The sequence below is a fragment of the Haliotis cracherodii genome, unplaced genomic scaffold, assembly GCF_022045235.1.
Source record: "Haliotis cracherodii isolate W230 unplaced genomic scaffold, xgHalCrac1.p SCAF_1, whole genome shotgun sequence".
In the NCBI taxonomy this organism is placed as follows: domain Eukaryota; kingdom Metazoa; phylum Mollusca; class Gastropoda; order Lepetellida; family Haliotidae; genus Haliotis; species Haliotis cracherodii.
The window spans coordinates 40,514,708-40,538,214 of record NW_027266264.1 but is presented as its reverse complement, the minus strand read 5'-3'; the positions used below and the strand labels follow the sequence as shown (position 1 = coordinate 40,538,214).

The 23,507-nt window shown below is 39.8% G+C and overlaps 1 protein-coding gene across 1 annotated transcript in view; it reads right to left on the bottom strand.

The window, feature by feature from the left end:
• Positions 1 to 23,507, bottom strand: part of LOC139477946 (structural maintenance of chromosomes protein 5-like) — a 243,022-nt gene that overhangs the window by 29,931 nt on the left and 189,584 nt on the right. The window contains exons 18-21 of the mRNA XM_071260398.1: positions 17,045 to 17,168; positions 13,401 to 13,523; positions 12,733 to 12,858; positions 5,185 to 5,280 (exon numbers count right to left, since the gene is read on the bottom strand). Of these exons, the coding sequence (XP_071116499.1) occupies positions 5,185 to 5,280; positions 12,733 to 12,858; positions 13,401 to 13,523; positions 17,045 to 17,168 (469 nt within the window). The remainder of the gene's footprint in view (positions 1 to 5,184; positions 5,281 to 12,732; positions 12,859 to 13,400; positions 13,524 to 17,044; positions 17,169 to 23,507) is intronic.

Sequence of the window (23,507 nt, the reverse complement as noted above, 5' to 3'; positions counted from 1 at the left end):
AATGTGATCGTTCACGGAACTGGAATTATAGGGAAAAAACCTTACATAGGTGACAAATATATACATCTGTTGTGTCGACATTAATGATAAAAATAGGTGAAAGGCTATGTTGATCACTGCACAAACAAAAATATAAATTTAACATCAACAACAACAACAACAAAAACATAAAAAGACACCGCCCACCTTCACCATATTTTCAAAAGCCATTACCTGAGATCCAATTCTCTCATTTTTTTAAGCCTAACAGAATGAAGAACTGACAATGGCAAAATATTGAAATATTGGTGACATACGTATGTAAATAAGTAAAATTGTCTAGAATAACATGTTCCAGTTTTTTAGCCAAAATTCTGTTGGAGTGATTTTTCTGTGGCACTGGTTCGGTTGGCTACCTGAAAGAACAGGGATTGTACTGGATAATAAATTGCCCATAGCAGGCAAATTGTGAAAAAGAAACTTGGCAGTGATTTTGCTGGAAGACACGACTCTGAATTTGTCAACATTTAATAAGGATATATTAAATTGAGAATATACAACTTTGGGGCTGACTAAACACAAGACTAAATAGCGTCCATTCAAATTTGGAATGTACGTTGGAAATGTTTGGAATGGTTTGGAATTGTTTGGAAATATGGTTAGAAGGAACAAGTTAAAATATGTTTTATCAGTAATTTGAACAATAAAAGACTATGAATTATTTATTGAGTTTAAACTATATATAATAAATAATAAATTTATCTCAAACATTCACTACTTGTCTGTCTAGCGAGGGGCTTTTACAGTCGCATTCTCCCTAAGGTGAGAGAGAGACCCCCACTTGACTCGAAAAGACACTTACTTACTTACTTATATTGGAGATTTAACGTGCGCTTTCCAATTGCAAGCGTATGTCGCACACGGGCCTGGCCAGGGCATTTAATGTGTTTCCAAAAAGGGGAAAAGTGAGTTTGTGCAACCCGGGAGGGGGGGCTTAAGGGGTTGCTTATATAGTAATTTTGAAATTTTGAAATTTGGAAAGAATGCCAAGAGTGGGTGGGGGACGAACTAAGGCAGCTGTGTGTGTTGGGTGGTTGTTAGATAAGGTAGTTTTGGTTTTATTATTTTATTTGGGGTTTATATGCGACTAATAAGTCCTGTTTTAATTATGTATAAACCTAAGGCTTTGAATTTTTTCTTATTTATTTTGTGGATTTAGGATTGATTCTAGTGTAAGTCCGGTTTTAAGATTTAGGGTGGTCTGTAGTGTTTTTCGGTGTGTTTGGTAGTGTGTGCAGTGAATGACTACGTGTTCTGGTGTTTCTTGTTGTTTGCAATGTGGGCAGTTTCCTGTTGTGTGTAGATTAGCTATTTTACGGTGATTATTTAGTTTGGTGTGGCCTGTTTGTAGTTTAGTAATTATTATCTGCCTTTTCATTTCCAAAGATTCCTACGTGATCGGGGGTCCAAATGAACTCTATTTGTTTACCTGCCCTAGTTAAGTTGTTTGAGGTATTGAATATTTGATTTATTAGTTTGGGGTGGTTTTACGTGTTTTTATTTTTGAGGGCTTGTAGTCCACTGAGGGAGTCGGTTAGGATGAGGATTTTTTGTTGTTTTTCAGATTGCTGATTGTGTAGTGCTGAGACAACTAATAGGTCTCAAGATTAAGTATTCGGCTGGATGGCAGCTGCCATTTAATTACAAAACAGACAGTCGTCTAGACGGCTAACATGTAAGTGCGCCGACATGTGCCTAAGATCATAAAATGGACAATCTTTGGTAACATCTAATTTATTGTTGTCTCAAGCTAGAGCTGTGAATAATTCTGTTCATTGAACAATTGGAATTCAGGAAGTTATCAATAATTGTTTTACTTAACATAAGATAAGATAAGTTGTTTACAACATAATATTATGATGTCAGGACGTACTACAGTCAAAACCATATATTTTAAAATCAATTTAATGATTTCCAAGTCCCGATTAGCAAATCAATGAGGTATCAGTTTCACCACATGTGCACAGACCGCCTATACTTATATATATATTTTTCATAACTATTCTCCAGTTTAAGTCCTATCCTCTTATCCAAAAATCTGTGAGAGTGATCATCATTAAAGAAACTCATTCTCGTCAAAGAATACAGAACAAATGAAGAATCAGATGCATACATTTATTGCCATGCTTCATTCATCACGAAGTAGATTTACATACATTTGTGAATAGCACTTAAACTGTGATAATGAATTTTACCATTGTCCATGTTATATTATAAATATTAACCATAATATGGATTTCCGAATATATAAACGACTCCAAACGTTGATATTTCAGACAAAAACAAAGTCAGCTGTCTTTTAACGTTCAGGGGAAAAGGGTTTGCTTTCACAATTGAACATTTGTTTTCACCAAAGGACAATCAAATCAAGCCCAAAACAGTAAAAATACACATATATGGTTAGCGACCGCCTTTATACAGCGAGGGGGGAAATTCGTCTGCTCTAACTGCCTTCACAAAAACATTCCAACCCTTAATTACCGAGGCAGCTGTGACGTAGTAGCATTACATTCGCTGCGTTTGCAGCATATAAGATGTGTAATCTGTGGAGTGACTAAAGTAATATTACGGCTGAAATCTTACTTGTAAGGTTGTTTTAATAGAAAACTTACGGTTTAAAAACACAATTGTTCTTATATAATGTTTTTAGGTTTGGTTTATAAATTCAAGAGAAGATTTTTTATACATATAAAACTGGTCGAAAATACAGCTGAACAATAGAAAAATAAAAATAGGAGTTGTGAATAGTGACAAATTTTAATTACATCACCGTTTGAATAAATATTGATTGATTCCGTCAAACAACTGTCAAACCATTTATTGCCATGTACGTACATGTACACAGGAAGTCGGCGCTGTCGGAGGCTCCAGGTAAATAAACATCGTGGTTTTATGATGGGAGATCAGGCGAACCGTGAACCAGGGGCATGCGACGTAATTACACCTAAAGGTGGTAGAACCAGGGTATTGTCTCTTGGACTGGCTAATTGACCGTACGTATAATTGGTAAATATATTCGTTTTGACACCCGTGTTTCATGCGCATCCCGGCTCATAAGCAGAATACAGACAAGTGAGGCCCCGTGATCAGTGGAGGGTGAACAACATGGTACCGCCTTTCGGCCGTACCGAACGGTCAAGCTGCGATCTCGGAACTGAATCCAATTGCAAGCGGAGACAAGATTACTTCCCTTACCCAAACATGATCGTTGCTCAGAAATGTTCAAATCTATCTTCAGTAAATCATGAAATTAATGCGAGCATGACATTTATGCAAAAAATGCGATCGTCAGTCCCTCTGATTATTTTAATATGTTTCATTTCATTATGATAAAAAAGTTAGTCACTTATAAGGTTACCACGTTGAAAATGGAAACGATCGTTAACAAAAACAACAAAATGTATTCTCTCATCACTCAGCCTAACAGTGATATAACTGCAAATTAAACAATCAAGTACGCTATGGTGGGTGGAGGACCAGGGGCACTTTGAGTTTGACAGGTGTCATCAACTGGTCAAGTAACATCACGGTTTGTATATTCACGTTGATTGGACAGTCTAGACCGGCGCCAACTAATCATGACGGCGTCTTCAGAACAGAACAGAACTTTATTTCTCCCAGGTTTAGGCTTACGTGGATAACGGAAAATTTTGTTTTAGTGATAGCACATTTTTAATTCAATCTAATATACTTTCCTTGATTGTTTATATGGCTGTGGTCGTAGATCCAGATGTATCTAAATATGCTCAGTATATACACAGGGTTTATTGTTATACTATTAGGATTAATAGATACCATTGAGTATTTATACCCTTGATCATAAAGTAAGTCACTACTTTCACATTTTGATTGTATGATTTGGGTTATGATTAAATTGACAAAATAAGAAATCATTCCGTGTATATGTGTATTATATACTGTACCCCAATACGTAATTAAATTGTGTATAAATAAGGACACTAGGTTAATTACTGTAATTGATTATTTGATAAACATATTCACATTTAGTTGCATGATATGTCACAGAGGTAAAGCTAATTCATAACAACTAATTGTCCCATTTATTTGGCTTCTATCTTTTATATGAAACAAATGCTATAACATGGGGTGATAAACTTCATTGGCAATAGACGTAGCATATAATTGTCCGCATGAACAGTCTACTCTGTTCCAGATATGTTTATTCATTTTGTCAGCATTTAAATCGTTGCATTCCTGGCTCAATGATTCATTTGACGAAATCTTGTTCCCTGTTTTGAATTACCGTCAGATAGTTCCAGAACAATTAAAAAATTTCCAGCCCTATGTGTTGCGCATAATTCCGAGATAATTCGAAGTTCATACTCTTGTACGAACACTTATCAAAATTCATTTATACCTAGTACTATTATGTACATATGTATATTAGTTCAAATTATAATAATGAGGCCCTCTATATTCTCGAAACGGTCTTTGTTCTACGACAACCATAAGTCGGTATGGGAAAACAAAATATTTGTTTAATTGTTCAAAGTTCATAGTCAATGTCATATGATTATAGACAAGGAAGATAAGAAACTAAATATAAAGAGTAGCCACTTTAAATGACAGAAATTCATTTAGTTAAATTTGCTCATGATTTTATGTTTTCGTGGTACATAGTGCCAAAATACTCTTAATTATTTACTTTCATGTCATTACTAATCTCACATAAGGTCAAAAGTTGTACATCGTTTAACAGATATGATTATGGCATGTTGTATCCAAACATTTCCAAACAAATCCAAACAATTCCAAGCTTGGAAATATGACCTTGCCAAATATTGGAATGGTCATATTTCCAATTGGAATGGTGGTATTTCCAAGTTTTGGATTTTTTGGAATGGATGATATTTTGTCCAGTGAAACCGACCTCTGAGAATGCCAAGAGAAATCCCTGGAGTGTGACATTTGTCAAAACCTGCCTACCACACCTACCTGTCACAGTATCAGCAACCAATTCTCATATACATCATGCTACATACTAAGGGAACAATAGCAGAGCAACAGTCATGTTTTTATTATTATTACAAAATGCTTTCTTTTGAACAAAATAAGACTGTTAGTAATAATGGTACTGGACTACCAGTAGTGACAGTGAGAGTACACTCCTAGTAGAAGCCTTACCCTCTCATCAACCTGGAATGTACAATCTGCCCGGGCCTGTTGCTCATGTATCTGCGCATCTATTTCCTCCAGATGAGAAGGACACTGTTCAAATGCCTGAAACAAAAGAAATGAACTTGAGAATTAACTGATTATGTTTTGTGCCTTCAGAGAATGAGGACCACTTACTGGGATTATGGTTGTCTTGTTGACGTCACACGAGGACAACTGGTCCATGGCAAGTCATGAATGTTGTCCTCTCCAAAGAGATGATATTGTGTTTCAATGAATATTAAGGTGATTGGAAACTTCGTTTTGCGCCATTCCTGTATGCAGCATACCTACGGCACTTAGACATTAATTTTCAGCAAGCCGTGGCATTGTGTAAGCGTTATTTACTGTTTCAGACTTTGTTGCTAAGTAATGTAGCGTTCATGACCTCTGCACGGTTCATGACCTGTTGCTAAGTAATGAAGCGGTCATAAACCGTGCAGAGGTCATGAACCATGAAGCAGTAGTAGGACCCAAAGCATCGAGACATGTGAACCCGGATGGTCTCGTTGGATATGTTATTTGTACTGGTTCATGAACCTGAGATTGTCCCTGGGATGTGTAAGTCATGGGGTCGTGGGTCTGGACCATCACAGCCGTGGCCACAAGTCAAGGTCCTCTCGTGAAAAACAATGGAAGGTTAGCATGAGATCGCCTAGAGTCCTGAGAGAGTGAAAGGACGGAAGAGCATGGGTCCTCCAGGGAACACTCAAGTATTGGTACCACACTGTCACTGAAACCATTCAATACAGAACTACTGCGTGGTTGAATTCACACTACTGGACACGGGTTGATACGTAGGTATATCAAGTTGCGATTAACACGTGGTAACATGGTACTATCTGTGACTACACTGAAGTGCACACTGACTGTTGAGCCTTTCGAATGGTAACCTCAGGGGTTTGAATGTATCTCGTGAAACAGTCGGACTTCCAGCAACCTAAGGTCCTGATAAGGTGATCTTCATGCGGTCTTGGGCTGCGCCAATTCTATGGGAGTGACCTGAAAATTTGTCTGGACATAGTCCGGCTCGAGGTAGTATTGTGTTTAACCAGGTTAAGAAAGTTGCTCTTGTGATATAGGATGGTAGCTGACGTCTACGAAACGCAGGTCGTAACTAGAGGCTCCACATGAAACTCTGATAGTTAGGTGCCGCTTGAGAGCTCGGAAGGGGCAAACCTCGTTAGAAGTCGCATATAGAGAAATGTTCACTCCCTGTTTGAAGGGATCAGCTTTAGAAACTGTCAAGTTCAAACAACGACACTGTCGTACATTGTCTATGATAAGATCTTGCACACTGTAGGATTGAAGGTGTGGTCACAAGTAAACTCGCCATACCTCATTAACCCCCAAAATGCTATGACCTACATTGTTTCCATAACCTGGTCATTGTAGGGACCTAGAACTCCAGATCTACAGTCGTTGATGATTTTGCACAGGATCGTGTATGTGATAGGAAATCGGTTGGCTTTATCTGGCGCTTGGAGGTGTTTAAATCTTTTCAACAGTCTGTAGTCTTTTGAGGGCTCTGAGAGTCGAATAATGTGTGCATTCCTATCTCTAAGAATGTAAATCTGATCCCGTCCATATAACTCGTCACAGTGCTGTAAGTGAATTTCATGGAACCAAAATCAATATGCCAGGATATACTGCAACTGTACTTCAGTGATGGGGGGAAAATTCAGCATAGTAACTTGTCCAAGAAACAGTCCAAATGTAGCGAGAAAATGTACGTAACAGTGGAAGCCTGTGGCGTAAGAACTGCATGTACGTGTAGCTGCTGTCCAAAGTCATGAGGACTGTTGCTCAGGCCCACATTATTTGGGAGGGCACTCTGCTCCTGGTGCAAGCGAGTGGAAACTCTGCATCTGTAAACGAGGCATCGGCATTGGCATCGGCAATATCATTAACTGTTCCTGGCACATGCTTAGCTCTAACTATAAAATTACAGATGAATAAATAACAGGTAATAGTACACATGAGCGACATGAGTTGTGGACATTTGGAGTGACCTTTGTTGATCACATGCACTGCAGCTTGATTATCGCATAGAAACAGGATATGCTTTGTTGACAAACTACTGCCCCACAGTTCTACCTTGACTTTTATGGGATAAAAGGAAAGCTATTGAGCGACGTTGAGCTGGTCCCAGAATGTCTACAGTCCACTGTCCGGTGAACCAAGCCCCATGGTAAAAAGCGACAAACCCAGTAAAAGCCGCTGCGTCTGTGTACAACTGAATATCTGGGACTGCTGTGACATGCTCCTCATGGAAGAATGACACTCCATTCCACTGTCTGATGAACAATTCACACAGTTTGACCAGATTTGGACAGGGTAACTCGATAGGATAGTTTCTCCACGGACTTAGACAAAGTGATCAGGTAAGACACAAAAGATCGTCCTGGCACTATGACTCGGGAAACCTACTTCAGGTGTCCCAAGAGTGACAGCAGCTCTCTTTGAAAACACTTCTTCCGTTCAGAGAGAGTAGCAACGATTCTGGACAGTTTATCTCCTGGGAGATGGGCCGTCATAGTTCAAAACAATGCCGAGGTACTCTTGCTGCGTTACTTTTGTTTGCTTGTTTGTTTTTTGTTTAACGCCACACTCAGCAATATTCCAGCTATTCCACGGCGGTGCTGCTTTACTGGGCGTACTGTTTTATGTTCTGCCAAGGGAATGTTCCGCTTCTTAAACAACTGAATCAGAGTGTCCATAGTGTGTTGAGCAGGATAAGTATACGTAGGGGCATCAATTGTCAGAAAGTCGTCCAGTAGATGCACAATAAAAGACATACCATAATTGGGTGTCAATATCCAGCAGATGGCATGGGAAAGATTGTCAAACATGGCTGAACAACATCTGAAAGCCAACCTTTCACAGAAGTAGTATTTTCTCTGCCATCAAAAACCGAAAAATTCCAAAGGGTGGAGTGGAACTTGTTTAAATACATCAGTGATGTCAACCTTACACATCCATGCCCCTTGGCCCAGTACCTTTATCCTTGTGATGGTCTGATCAATAGTCATGTAAGTCAGAGAACAGAAGTCACTGGGACAGGAGTCACTAAGATGGGAGTCACTAAGGGGTCAAAACCCATATCGAGTCCATTGAGAAGATAATCTGCAAAAGTGTCAACAGGATGGGTAATAAGTTCTGCTCTCATTTCTGTCATATTCAAAGGTGTATTCCCTGAAACTTCTGAGTGTTGTAATAGTTTTTTCTCATTTCGGTGTAGCTTAGGGCATCTTGTCGACCATGACGTTATCTTTGAAATGGAAAGAGAATAGAAATGAACACAACCCTGTTGCTTGAAATTGTTTCTCACTTGCTCCATAGAATCTCTGGATACTTTGTGAGTAGACTGTGGGGGGCTGCTGGCTAAGTGAGGACACATGTCGGTTGAGTGGGTCACACGATGGCGAATTGTACAAGTTCTAACTTTTAAACCCTGACGTCACCACGCCCCAGATATCTAGATCTCTATCACTCTTTTCACTGATATGCCTAATTCAGTATTGGCTGCAATTAGTGATGATAGCATCCTGTTATAGTCATAAAATGAGGACTTGCGAAAATGCTTTGCCTATTTCATCTCGTTTCTCTCAATGTCAGCTGTCAGGGTTAGAAGCACAAACAATCCTGTTTCCATATACCGAAGGCCTCCAGAAACTCTGGCAGAGTAAGTGTTTTGTTCAGATGGTGATCTTCCTTCAATTGGAGAGATTACCTATTGAAATCGGGTGTAGGTTGGGCATGAGAAGATGGGCCAAATAGACATATTTACCTTGTTGGATTTTGGTCACCAGTGCCAGATTCGATACAGGAAATCTTTCTTGAGGTCGTGGCATCCCAGCAGTGGAGTCTATCTGATAAGCTTCTAATGATGTCACAGTAGACGTGGGACAGGATCTAGCATTTCGTTGTCTATGCGACAAAAGCGTATTTTCTGCATACAGGGCCCTTCTGTTCTAGGAATTCGGAACATTCATGCCTAAGGCCTGCAATTTACTCCTGGCCATGACATAAGGAGAGGCAGTCATGTACCTTGTTTGCGGAAGCTCTTAACAATGGACACTTTCACTGTCAGAGTCATCAATGGAAACTGGCAATCTCATACGACTGGTGCGGGTATTATGGCAAGAAGACATAGGAACTCGTTGTGGGTGCATATTGCGTCTGCAGTCAACTTGTGGAACCCAGCAAGGATGGTAAGGATGATTGTGCGAGATTGAAAATAAAATCAATAGAGTTAAAATCCAGTCAAAAATAAACAGAGGACGGAAGTGGTCATGTGACCGGACTTTAACATATTTGGAAAACATAGACCGCGCATGCGTAAATACTGACAGATTAAAAATAGCATTGGCAAACCAATCACATTCTCCAGAGATGAATACTTGACAGTTATAAATAGCGAAAAAACATCGGGAACCGGGGGAATTGAATAAATGTTAGTAAGCATTGACAAGTGAATAAAATAGCTAAATTGCCAATGTAATTCAGATCTCAGATAAATTGATACTGACTCGAATAGGAGTGCAGACAAGAATGTAGCTGCTGCACAAACGAAAAAATATATTAATATTTAAACGAAAGTGCATTTATGAGCACCTGACAGATAAATTATCATTGTGGGCTGTTCACATTAAAAAAACATGTGTGAGTAGCATGCTCCCAATCAAAACTCAAACATCCAAATTATGCTACGTGCATTCACATGCACACGCAAACTGTAAAGCATGATCATTTGAGGAGATGTCTTCATTAATATGCATTAAAAAGATTATCTAATTGCAGAATAGGTTTATTTTTATTCTGTTAGTATTCCATATAACACTTTAAGCAAAAAACATATTTAACATATATCAACACTTATTTTTCTTTTGTTTAAAGTTTAGTAAAATCTAAATATTTTTACATTTGTATACTTATCCTGCATTACTCCTTAATGCAGCTACTGCTTATCTTAGGACAGAAACAGAGCTGTGCGATGGCCCTAGGCTGAAGAAGGAAAGTTTTTGTCAATAAGTCGACAGTCTGAAGACCAACCTTGCAGAGCTGCCACGTACTTGATCAACAGAAGTGCTTGTCACCCGTCACCAAATATTTTCTGAAGCTATACTGGGGAGGCAGGTCTGCGACGGAGGGCACTTAACCATAGTAATGCAGTATAAGAATACAAATGTAAAAAATAAATAGATTTTAATCTTTTTATTACTTATCCTGCATTTACTCCTTTACTCTGTATCAGATAGTATGGCGGTGGGCATACCTTTAGGTGTAATCCTCAATATGGATAAACCCTTCATAAGACACACGTGTCAAGGGAACCGCATGGCGTATCAACAGTGCCATCGCTCAATCCTGTTAATGGAACGAAAATGAAAGTTGAGAAGTCCAGGTAAAAAACATTACGAAATAAACGTGCGCTTAAGTCTAAAAACTGAATTACGAACGGGCGTGTGAAAACACTGCGCGAGTCGGGTAAGACTGGCGCTGGACAGGAGGAGTTCATTTTTTGCGTGTGGGGTTGCTTACCTGCTGGGTTATAACCAGAGGGCCAAAACTACGAAGGCATTCGACATCTTCAAGTGCCACATCTCTTAGATAATTTCTAGAGAAGACAGTGTCGGACCTCCAAAAACATCCTTCCATGATTGCACTAATAGAACAATTGCTACATCGAGCTATGGTTGAGTCAATCGCCTGATCTCGTGAGGATTGTTCTGTCTCGAAGGAACAAGGTTAGCGATCTGGTATGCCTGAAGGATGACTGCACGTAGCCATATGGCGTTGTCATTGACTTCGGTCATGGACATTGGGGATACAGGAAAGACAACAGTTTCTGCATACCACACTTAGTCTTGGAGCGGCAGATAAAAACTTGTAGTGAACACACAGGGCACAATAAGAGTTCTTCCTCATCTTCAATCCTCACAATCGTAGAGATTGTTGAATGTTGAAGGACTGGTTGGATTCTCCTGGCAGCTAATTCTCACCTGTAAAATCCCAGCACAGCCCGAGGTGAACCGCTCCCTTCGTACCACAATTAAAGCAGACACAGGTAATATCCAGCGCATGTGACTCACTTACCCTTGCCGTTTCGGCTAGAGCTAAGAGAAAAAAATTCTTGGAGAGATTGAAAAAGGATTGTGCGTAGTGATGCTCAATCAGAGGCCTGCGCAAACCTTAAGCATATTCAAATCCCATGCAGGGTCAAGAAATTTGGACTTCTGATCCTCAGACTGAATGAGCATAAGAGGCCCTGTAGTTCTGGAACCTTGGTCATCTTACGATCCTCCGGAAGGCCAAAACTGAATGAAGAGCCAAAATTGGAATACCAAAGGAAAACACATCATGTCTCTCTGGTGAAGCAGGAATGCGGAGATATGTGACGTCACTACCGTTGATCATGTGGCAGCTGTGCAAGGTTGGTCTTCAGACAGTAGACTTGTTAAGAACAACTTTTCTTCTTCAACCTAGAGCCATCGCACAGACCTAGCATTCATTGTAACAGCCATCTGCATAATGCTACCCCTGCGTCACAGGGCCATATGACACAGTTGAACCAATCAACTCAACTCGAAAGGTTGCCAGGAATACGGTGTTAGCATTACATTTCATGATGTCTCAGCGCAAGCATCTTTCCGCTGATGCGAAAGGTTTTGTTGTTAAAGTATTTGAATACTTTAAGGCTGAAAGTGAAAGACGTTTGCCCTTCTTTGACATTTCAAAGTACATGAAAAGAACAATTTGTGCGTTACAGCTTCCCAAACAAATGGTAGTTAAGCTTTTGAACTCTCATAAGAACACATGCTCCCCTGCACATCCCTTAGGGGGCATCTCAAAACAGATAGGAAATTAAAGTTAGATTCCTTTGATAAGAAAGTTGTCAGGGATGTGATTCGGCCGTTAACACGAGAAAATGAATTTATTTCAACACGAAATATAGTGATAGCTAAATAGACAGATTTTTTATTCATGCACCGATTGTCTTTAAATGTAATATCCAGTTATGAATGACTGTTTAATAATCTTATACCAACTTTGACTGGAGTAGGTCCAATAGTTTTTCAGATATTGTCGTAAACGTCGCTACCTTAAATTAACTTCCAGACTATACTTGATATGATATCGAAAGATGACCAAGCACTGCATGGTTCAAAAACAAAGTATGTTATACAGTTAACTCTAGACCTAATAAAATCATGCATGCATGCATGCATCAATGCATCAATCCATCCATCCATATATACATACATACATAAGGTGCCGTCCATAACATACACTTAGATATACTGTTGTCCTGTTGGTAATATCTAAAATTTGATTTGATTTGTGTGCATATGTTTTAATGTCAGCCTTGTAAGGATTATTTTAATGTCACTGACAAAGGATGTGAAATGTGTGTACACATGTGTATAGATGAATACAATGGTAATGGAAAAATATCTAGATTAACAAATCAGTGGCAAGTAGTATTGTCCTTAGGAACTATATAATGATCTCTACCTTCTTTAAATCAGGAGACAACTCTTCATTTGGACCTGTGCCTGTTGCAACTTTGGCTCTGTCTAACAGTGTTTTCGCTATTGCTCGTGTTCGCTTCAATCCTTCCTTCAGCTCCTGCAGATGTCTCTAATCCATGTAAAGAAAACATTCAATATGGAAATAAAATGTATACAGATACAATCATGAGGTTAATTCAAACATTATGTAAGAAAGTGAGATATATGTAATTGGGTGAATCCAAATCAGTAAATCAGAAAGATTCTTCCTCTATATTATTCTTGTTATCAGTTAACTATAAGTCACCTTGACCTAGCTATCACATCACTATAACAAAGACATACATGCATATTTGTCTTTGGTTTTAACTATTTTACATTTTTAACATGAAATGGGAAGTTTAGGCCCAGATATTGGCTTCTGAGCAGGAATATCCATATTATGTTTGACAAATGTGAGCCACATGTTTAGATTAACATGTGACACAAACACATAGAGTTGTTTCAGTAGACTAAGAAGACTGGTCCAGTGACCTTGACCTTGAGATGTCAAAGATCTATGTGGCTTCAAAAATAAAGCAGTCATATCAATGGGGCTACTTTATTTCATGACTGAAACCACTAATATTGAAGCACTGCAAAGCTTGGTACTTCTGTTAAAGTTAAACTGACCTCAATTCCCTGTAATGACTGGCTCTGGTCTCTCAGCTCTGCTTCAAAACTTGTATACTCGTAAATTGCCCCAGAATGCTGCAGACTCAGTCGTACCTTTTCTTGACTCAGTTCAAAGCATTTCTGTCAAAAAGTTTCATCAATCAATGTGACATGGATGACTGGCAATCAAGAAATCTCAGACAAGTGGTGACAGACAGACAGATAGACAGACACATACAGACACCATAAAGTTCGGTCAACAGTAGTATTCTAGATTATGGCTCTTGTAAAGCAACATGCATGTACCAGCAATAGAAATTGGCACTTGTCCTATAGTCCTTGCCAAACTGTCCGATAATTAAAATATGATAAAGTAGAAATGTGCCATTTTAAGGGTATTGCTTTATGTTATCATTTTAAGGTTTAGTGTACTAAATATGTTAGTTTCTATCACTGATGCATGTATGTGTATGACTGCTTGTATTAGTCTGGACTTGTCGATTCTGTTATGCCCTTGATGCCAAATAACAAAATTTTAAACCTTTCAAGATTCTTTTTCCATTTTTCAAAGACATTTTGATCCAAGACAATCTTCCAAAGTTTCAGGCTTAGTTCACTGAGCAAGGTGTCATCAAACAAATGTAGTTGCTGCTAGGTGACTTCATGAATCTGCACTGAATTGTGATGCCAAGCTTACGGGATCGATTTTTCAAAGGGATAACATTTCATGACAAAGACATCATTAAAAGTGATATGCCAATAATTTGACAATAAAGAAGACAATCTCTACTTATTAATGAAAATAAATAGAAAACAAGTATTTGTCACAAAGTGACGAAATGTCCACCACCTGTATATACACCATAGTACCAAATATGAAGACAATCCAGCGATTAGTTCTTGAGATATTGCGGCAACACCGTTTTCCAACTCCAAAAGCAGATTTGACTGCTGTGACCTTGAAAATGGGGTCAAGGTCACCAAAACCGACTGGTGTCTGCGATGTCTGTATATACACCATAGTTCCAAATATGAAGACAATACAGCGATTAGTTCTTGAGATATCGCGGCAACACCGTTTTCCAACTCCAAAAGCAGATTTGACTGCTGTGACCTTGAAAATGTGGTCAAGGTCACCAAAACCGACTGGTGTCTGCATATACACCATAGTTCCAAATATGAAGACAATACAGCGATTAGTTCTTGAGATATCGCGGCAACACCGTTTTCCAACTCCAAAAGCAGATTTGCCTGCTGTGACCTTGAAAATGGGGTCAAGGTCACCAAAACCAACTGGTGTCTGCGGTGTCTGTATATACACCATAGTTCCAAATATGAAGACAATCCAGTGTTTAGTTCTTGAGATATCATGGTCGTGAATACTATATCAATTATCAATTATTATGTCTATTTTGTATACTGCATCACCCAAGGGCCCTTCCATGACAGATGTCTTCCTCCCCACTGTACCATCAGCCTTGAGGGAAGTCTTTGACAATAATGACATATAGGAGTTGTGTCTACCGAAACCAGATATCATGGAGGTCATATTGGCCACAAAGAAACACTGAAGTTAGGCCATTACTCAGTAAGAGCAATAAACAATATGTAATGCAGGATAAGTATATAAAATAGACATAATACATTGATTATGAAATATTTTAAAGTTATCCTGCATTACATTCGGTACTTTATCCAACGGTAAGTACTTCAATCAGGTGCTAGTATAGCATCTCGTGGAGTTGTCCTGCTGGATGGGCTTACCAGAGTTGGTGAGGCTTTGCTACTCCCTCTGCACTGACTTATGCAACCATAAGCACACAAGAACAAACAGACATAACTTTCGGTTCTTTAGCTAAATGTTGTGTAACTGAGTTCCAAAATATGCTATAAGGTGACCCAATTACATGAGAACCTAAAACCAAGAGTTTTGAAAGCCGGTAATACTTACTAAAACGGTCTGGACGACGGGAGGCATAGGGGTAGGCTGCAGCGGTGTCTTCCGGCATTTTTTGTGGTTGGCTATATGCTCCTTGATCTCAGCTAAAAGTGTTTTTGGATATCTCTCCATTGCAAGTCAACAAGGTAGGAATGAACAAGTGATGACATAGCTGCTATCCTGGGTTGACTGACCAAGGCCGCCTTGACTCTCAGATTTCATGTTGAGATGGTTCTGTCTCCTCATGAGCGTCAGAGTGGCCAGAGTGTGAAACACATGGTCACGTAGAGTCCCTTACTGGATAAGGTGCCAGGACAAAACAGAATGCAGCAGCTGCTGCTCTTCTGAAGGATTCTCTGATAGATGAACATCCACGTCAGAAAAGGGTGAAGCTCGGTCCGATAGGTGAGGGAGCATCTTGTGTAAATTTCCATCAGCTTCCAGGTGATAACTGGGGTTTTCAGAGATTCCAAAGGAACCCTGCTGATGGACTATGGCCTGAAAAGTTAGACCATTAATGGCCAATATCATGGTAATCTGCTTTGGCAACGGCGTGAGAATATCAAGGCTTAACGTTGTGAAAGCCCCACTGAAGGTGTGTTGTTCTGTCAGGAAAATACACCTGTGCACAAGTCTAGTATCACCATGGTTGCAATGCATGACTGTCAGTTTGAACTCATTGAACACCCTCCAATTCCCAGCAACCCATGCTTGCTGTAAAAAGCGACTATGCTTGTCGTAAGAGGAGACTAATGGGATCTGGTGGTCAGGCTCCCTGACTTGGTTGATGCATGTCATTGTATACCTAGTGTGGATCAATGTTCATGATGTCAATCACTGGATTGTCTGGTCCAGACTTGATTATTTACAGACTGCCGTCATAAAGCTGGAATATTGCTGAGTGCTGCGCAATCTCATTAAAATCAGATCTACCGCTAAACAAAGATCTGAGGACATCCAATTAGGGGTCACGTCAGAACGACTTTTCATCCGACCAATCAGAGCGTCGCTTACCAGATCATGAAAGTGACAGTCGGAATGTGATTTCTAATCATGCAACCTTGAAAACTTAAACACGGGGTATTCCGAACAATAGTTACGGGCGTAATGACTGAATCCATACTTAACAACTTCAGTAGTCTTGCTATTATAAAATAATTTTGACTGTTCCAAAATCATGAAAGGCCATGACACGCTTGAAGGCTTGAAACTTAATAAATGCTTGAGTACTGGGTTTTTTTTATGGTTGCGTATCGAGATGAGTCCAAATTTAATACCTGGGTTATTTAATTTGTTATATCTAAATATTTACCAGTTTACACATTTGTGTTACATTTATTGAGCACAACCATGTGCTACCCTGCTTACCCATGTAAATTATAGCCTTTTTCCTTTTGGCTTAAATTAAATTAATTATTCTCATGAACTCTTTATGAAGGGAGGACTCTTCTTTCCTGCTTCCCTCCCATCATCTGCTACACATGAAAAAACATCATCATCCTAGAATCATAACCAATATACATTGTCTGTATGTTAAAAAAATAGACTTCTGATGAACTTTTTCTTGCACAGTATATTAATATTCTTTTGGTCTGGCAAACCTGCAAACTTGGCTCAATCTATCAGGAGGTCTATGAACAGAAAATGAACATAGGAAAAGTTAATAGATGAAAGCTTTGAGACTACTTCCATGGCACAAGCTTAGAATGACTGTTCTCCATACCCTGGTATTGATGCATAATTGTCTGAGGAGACCACACTTCTGGAAAGCTATCTCTTGAATCATTTTCCTGGCTTTCTCTGCTTCATCATCCATGTCAATTGTCTCAGCTTCAATCCGTTGAATGCTGTAAAAAAAGAGTTCATGTTTAATACCAGTAAAATCTAGATATCTTTTCTATTTGTATACCGGTACTTGTCCTGCATTACTCCTTAATGCACTCACTGCTTTCCTTTTGACAGTAATGAAGTGATTGATCCAGCTGAAGAAAGAAAAAGTGCTGTTCAGTTCAGAAGCAGGACCCCCCACAATCACTAGCTGCCACGTCATACCGGAAGTGGTAGATGAAAGATGTCTCTATGTTACTGTTGGTCACTAGAAAATGTCTGAAGATATAGTGGGAAGGCAGGTCTGTGACAGGTTGGCCCCTAGACGTAGTAATGCAGGATAAGTATACAAATATAAAAAATATCTCTATATTACTAGATTTTTTTAACTTATCCTGCATTACTCTTTAATGCATCTGTATCCGACGGTAAGGTGGCGGGAATACCTTCAGATGTGTACTTGATAAAGGTCGTGTCAGCTGTACAGTGCTATTCTTTTGCTCAGATTGGAAACTGATCAGCCAGTCCTGTCCATGGAAAGGTTACAAGAGTATGGTAAACAAACAGTAAGAGATAATAGCATGCACAGTACCAAGCCAAGATAGCGAGCACACAGTAAAATACAAACCCCAAACAAGCGAGTAATGAAACTATGCGAGTAGGGTAAGGCTGGCTCTGGACATGATTCAAAAGTTTTATGGCATTGCGGGTTGGTTACCTGCTGTGCTACAACCAGCTGTCCAAAACTGTGAATACCCTCAATGCCTTTTAAAGCCACATCCCTCAGGTAGTGGCTCACGACAACCGAGTTCGAGTCCAAAAAACATCCTTCCATGATGGCTCCAGTGGAACAATTACTGTGTAGAGCCATCGTTGAGGCAACCGCCCAAATCTCATGGGGGTTATTTCCTCTCTGTGGCACAAGCTTAGCAATCTTGTAAGCCTGAAGGTTGATAGCTCACAACTATAAGGAAATTGTATTGTGGCTGAGTTCGGTCGTGGACGTCTCAGAAACCAGGATAAGCAATTGTTTCTTCGTACCAGTCCTAGTCTTGGATGGGGCAGATGAAAGCTTGTAGAGCATGCACCCGGCACAATAATAATTCATCCTAGTCTTCCACTCCCATGATGGATGATATTAGTGGGATGGTGAAAGACCGATTTTAACTGTTTATATGAACCTGATTGTAAATTGCCACAAAATGATCTTCCGCAAGATGTCAGTACTGAGCTTTGTAAATGGTATAAGTATGTCTGGAGTAGAGACTCTGGTTACACTTTCTTTGATAATTTTAAAGCTGGTTTTTATGAAATTAAATCTGCACTATGTGATATGATTGATAAAAATGTAGAGTGTGCCCTAGTTCATAAAGTTAATATTATTCAATGTGCCGCTGACCAAACCAAAAAGCTTTATACACAATTCCGCAAACCATTAAAATTATGTCAGCCACCATGGTGGGACCAAGATCTTGAAAACTTGAAACATGATAAGTATGCTGCTCTCAGAGCCCATAGAGACCACAATGCTGATCTAGACCGCTTTAGATATTTTAGACGCTTGTTTAAGAAAAGTTTCAACTCCAAAAACAGCAATATCTACAAACTCAAAGGGACAAATTAGTCGCAGCTAGATCTGACCCAAGTCTTTTCTGGAAAATCATTAAAGAAAACAAATTTGGTAACACAATTTCTGAAAATATTTCATGCCAGCAATGGTTTGACCATTTTAGATCACTTTTATCCACTGACAATAGCACCCAGTATCCACTCTATGATGATTCTGCCCCCTCTGCCTCCGATAGTTTAAACCATCCCATCTCTGAACAAGAAGTATTATCCCACATAAAAAATCTACCTAACAACAAATCCCCAGGTCCAGATGGCATACCAAATGAATTTATTAAATCCTGCAGTAACCTTCTTGCACCTATTCTCACCAAGATTTTTAATCAAATATTCTCTACTGGTTCCTTCCCATCTACATGGGGTAAGAGTGTAATCTGTCCATTACATAAATCTGGTGATAAATCAAATACAGACAACTATAGAGGAATATCTCGTATAGATACTTTATGCAAGGTTTTTACATCTATCCTAAACAGCAGATTACAGCTATGGTGTGACACCAATAACATCCTCAGTGAAGCTCTGGCTGGTTTTAGAACTGACTATTCTACTATTGACCATATTTTTACATTACAAGCTATTACAACAAAATATTCTGGCAAAAAGAAGGGAAGATTTTACTGCCTCTTTATTGATTTTTCGAAAGCTTTCGACACTGTAAAACATGATGTTCTGTTAGATTCAATAAAGAAAGTAGGTATATCGGGTCCCATTTATAATGTCCTAGTTTCCAAGTACAGTGGTTTATCAGCCTGTGTACGATCAGCCAAAGGTTTATCTCAAGTGTTTCCATGTAATGTAGGTACTCGCCAAGGTTGTGTCTTAAGCCCACAAATGTTCTTAATTTTTATTAATAATTTGTCCACTGTATTAGAGGAATTAGGTGGTAAAGGTATTCATATTTCTCCTGATATAGATAATTTATGTGCTCTTCTTTTTGCTGATGATGTTTCTGCTGTCTCAGATAGTTGTGCCCAGCTTCAAACGAAAATTAATGCTTTGGAAATATTTTGTAATAAAACAGGCATGCAAATTAACTTTAAAAAAACAAAAGTAATTGTATTTAGGCAAGGTGGCCATCTTCGCAGTTATGAAAAGTGCTTTTATCATGGTGAACCTATTGAAACTGTTTCAAGCTATAGATATCTTGGCTTAATGTTCACACCTAAGCTTGTCTGGAGTAAGGCACAAACTACCCTAGCATCCCAAGCTACCAAAGCAATTTTAGCCATTAACTCTTTTCAAAGGAAAATTTGTAATATCACTTGTACAGATCTGTTTAAGGTTTTTGACTCTATGGTCATCCCCATCTTAACCTATGGCTATGAAATTTGGGGTACATGCTATTGTAAAAAAATCGAATCTGTCCAAATCGCCTCTTGTAAGCATTATCTAAAAGTAAACAAATCAACCTGCTCAAATATGGTTTTAGGGGAATGTGGGAGGTTTTTTTTACAACTCACTTACATGACTAAAGTAATTAAATATTGGTGCAGGCTCTTACATCTTCAACCCCACAGATTACCTTCCCAATGCTATTTAATGCTTAAATCTTTAGATGATGTTGGGCGGGTAACTTGGGCGACTAAAGTTAGAAATATTTTATTCCAATTTGGGGTTGGTTTTGTATGGCTCAATCAAGAGGTGGGTGACTCTAAAGCTATTATTCTCCATTTTAAGCAAAGGCTCAAAGATAATTTACAGCAATTCTGGAGTGCTTCTGTAAACTCTTCTCCAAAATGTGATCTTTATAAGCATTTTAAATCCATGTTAAATAGTGAAAGGTACTTGTCATGTCCACTCCCTACCCATCTAAGAATTGTTTTTACTAAATTCCGATGTTCAAATTTTAAAAAAGCTTTAGAAACTGGCAGATATAGTAAAACAGACCGTTCACTCAGATTCTGTAACTATTGTTGTAGTAAGGGAGTTAATGTCATTGAGGATGAATTCCATGTACTCTTAAATTGTAATTTATATTCTGCCCTAAGACAAAAATACCTTGTTAATCTTCCTATGCCTACTCATTACAGTAATTCTCATGTAATAAATATTCTTAGTAATTATAATGAGCAAACATTATTTCTAGTTTGTAAATTCTTATATTATGCTCACAAAATAATTAATGATAAATTCTGTGCCCTGTAAATGTCATGCTCACATGTCTGTATTTTGGGCCATTGGCCTTTTACTGAATAAACATGTCTGTCTGTCTGTCTGTCTGTCTGTCTGAAAGACCGATTGGGTTGTCCTGGCAACCGGTTTTTAGCTATAAAATCCCAGTATAACCCGAGGTGGAAACCTCGTACCCCGCTCAAAGCGTACATGAGTGATTTCGAGAGCATGAACATTTGCTGCCGTGGCTAAGGCCAAGAGAAAAATTGTCTTCTTTGTGAGGTTGAAAAATGATGTTGTGTGGAGAGGCTCGAACAGAGTTCTGCGCAAACACTGAAGTACCACATTTAGATCCCATGCTGGGAGATGAAATTTGGCCTCCTGATCCTCAAGCCTTAAAGAGCATGAAAAAAAGCTTGCAGTTTTGGAATCTTTGTCATTTTAAGATCCTACAGTATTGCTAACACTGAATTTAAAGCTACCAAATACGAATATATGGTGGTACACTTGAAGTGTCGTTTGGTACGCAAATATAGGAGATACCAGGATTTGAGGCGGGGCTTTAGTGGGATCTTGAGCCTTTTCTTCACAATGTCTCAAATGATAACCAATTATCATCATATAGGCCGAGGGTCTATGTGCCATAGAAATGGCCTTGGCCGCTCGTGCCGAGTAGCCTTTCTTGCCTAAGGCTCTTTGTTGATAAACCTGCCTGGCGTAGAGGCCACCCCAGTAGAGGTAGTGGTTCACTTCCTGCAATGTTTCTTAGGTCCATGAACCACCCTCTCACCAGCCACCAAGGTGCGATCAAAATCAGAGCAAGGCTCCTGGTTGCCCTTATCTATTGTATCAACTAGGGAAGAAGAACAGGGGGTGGAATAGCCTGTGGATCTGAAATCTGAGAAACTTACGTTTGGATCTGACAATTTGGGCACGGGGCTAAAAGGTCGATGTTGGATTGGCCTAGTCTGACAATTGAGATGGAACCATATGGGTTCCACTCTGTCTGGCCTCTGCATGCACATTCCGACAACGGGTATGTGATGGACCAGGAAGCGCAAACCTAGTCAATCCATGGGGTTGAAAAACCTGAACGTCTGTTTGAGCACAGAGTGTGAGTTGTTGATGTGCCATGTGCACTATGCACCAAACCACAGCCCTGGCGCTGTCTGGTCCTGTAGATGTGCACCCCAACCCAGAAGAGATGCTTCTACGTAAAGGTGTGACTTTGGGGATAGCTCTGTTAGGGAGACACCGCCTAAGACATTCGAGTCTACAGTCCACCAACTGAGGTGAGTCCTGAGATGGGCTGGTAGGGCAATGGATACAGACGGGTCCTGTCGTCTGATCTGTGGAGCTAGGAACTGTTGGATTGGTCATAATTACAACCGACCCCTGATCGTCAAGTCCTGCGCTGATGTAAGGAGTCCCAGAAACACTTGCCATTATTGAAGTGTGATGGGCTGCTGCAGGGCGGGGAACAGATTATGCAGGATTTTTATCCATCTGTCCCTTGGCACTGATGAGAGGTAGATATGTCTGAAATAATCCTCCTATGAATTGGAGTTGGTAGGATGGCATTTGTTCCGACCTCACCTCGTTGACTATCCAACCCAGTTGATAAAGCAGGCATCTAGTAAAGTCTCGGTGACAAGTTAGGAGGGCTGTTACTGGATGACTTAGTATTCAGTCGTCTATGTACGACTTGAACCAAATGTTCCTCAGGTGCACATAGGCGGCTATTGTCTTGGTTAAGGGGGGTGAAAAGCGAGGGGCCTCTGAAATGCCAAATGGTAGGACCGCCCACTGGTAGTGGATACCAACGACTGTAACCTGAGGAACCGCTGGTCGCCGGGTAGGATAGGTACATGCAGGCAAGCGTCATGCAGATCAAGGCTGATCAGGAAATCATATGCATTGATGCTGGCCCTGAGCAGTCTCAAGGCAATGAGACGAAAGAAAGTAGGCCGCTCTAGTTAGCGTTCATTGAATAGTGCAAGGTTGTGTATCATCTGCATCTTTGAATCCTGCTTGGGAACAAGTAAAAATGGGAAAACAGAAGCCAGGCGTTAGCGCTGGGATCTGTACTACCTCTAAGGCTCTTTTCTCCAACAAGGTTAGAATGTTGGTCTCCCATTGGGACGCCTGGAGGTGGGAGATCCCAGTCGTAATCATCCACTGGATCAACGTTTCCCCCTCCGGTCCCCGCTCCTACTCCTACGGGAATGATAAGCCCTGGTCTCTGCCCCTGCCTCATCCTTTTCCATAAAAAGAGGATGATCGGTGGCCTGGTCCTTGAGGGATGAGCACCTAGGTCAATAATTCCCTTATTTCAACGCATGTTGGCCAAGATTCTGGTATGTTCCAGAGCTTTGAGTGCTGTCTCGTCTCAAGCATAGCTCGATACTTTGGTACGCGTGTCAGTCATTTGGCTGTTGAATATAGTTGATGCCGACCATGGCTGACAAAGCAGCCGGTGCTTAAATTCCAAATCCCAGTTGGATACATAGCCAGATACCCCTGAGGGCGGATGGCGTTAATCTCAGCTAAAGCCTCCTTCAGGTGATTACGCATTTGGAAGATTTGCCTCTGTTGGAATTCTACCACCGTGTGAA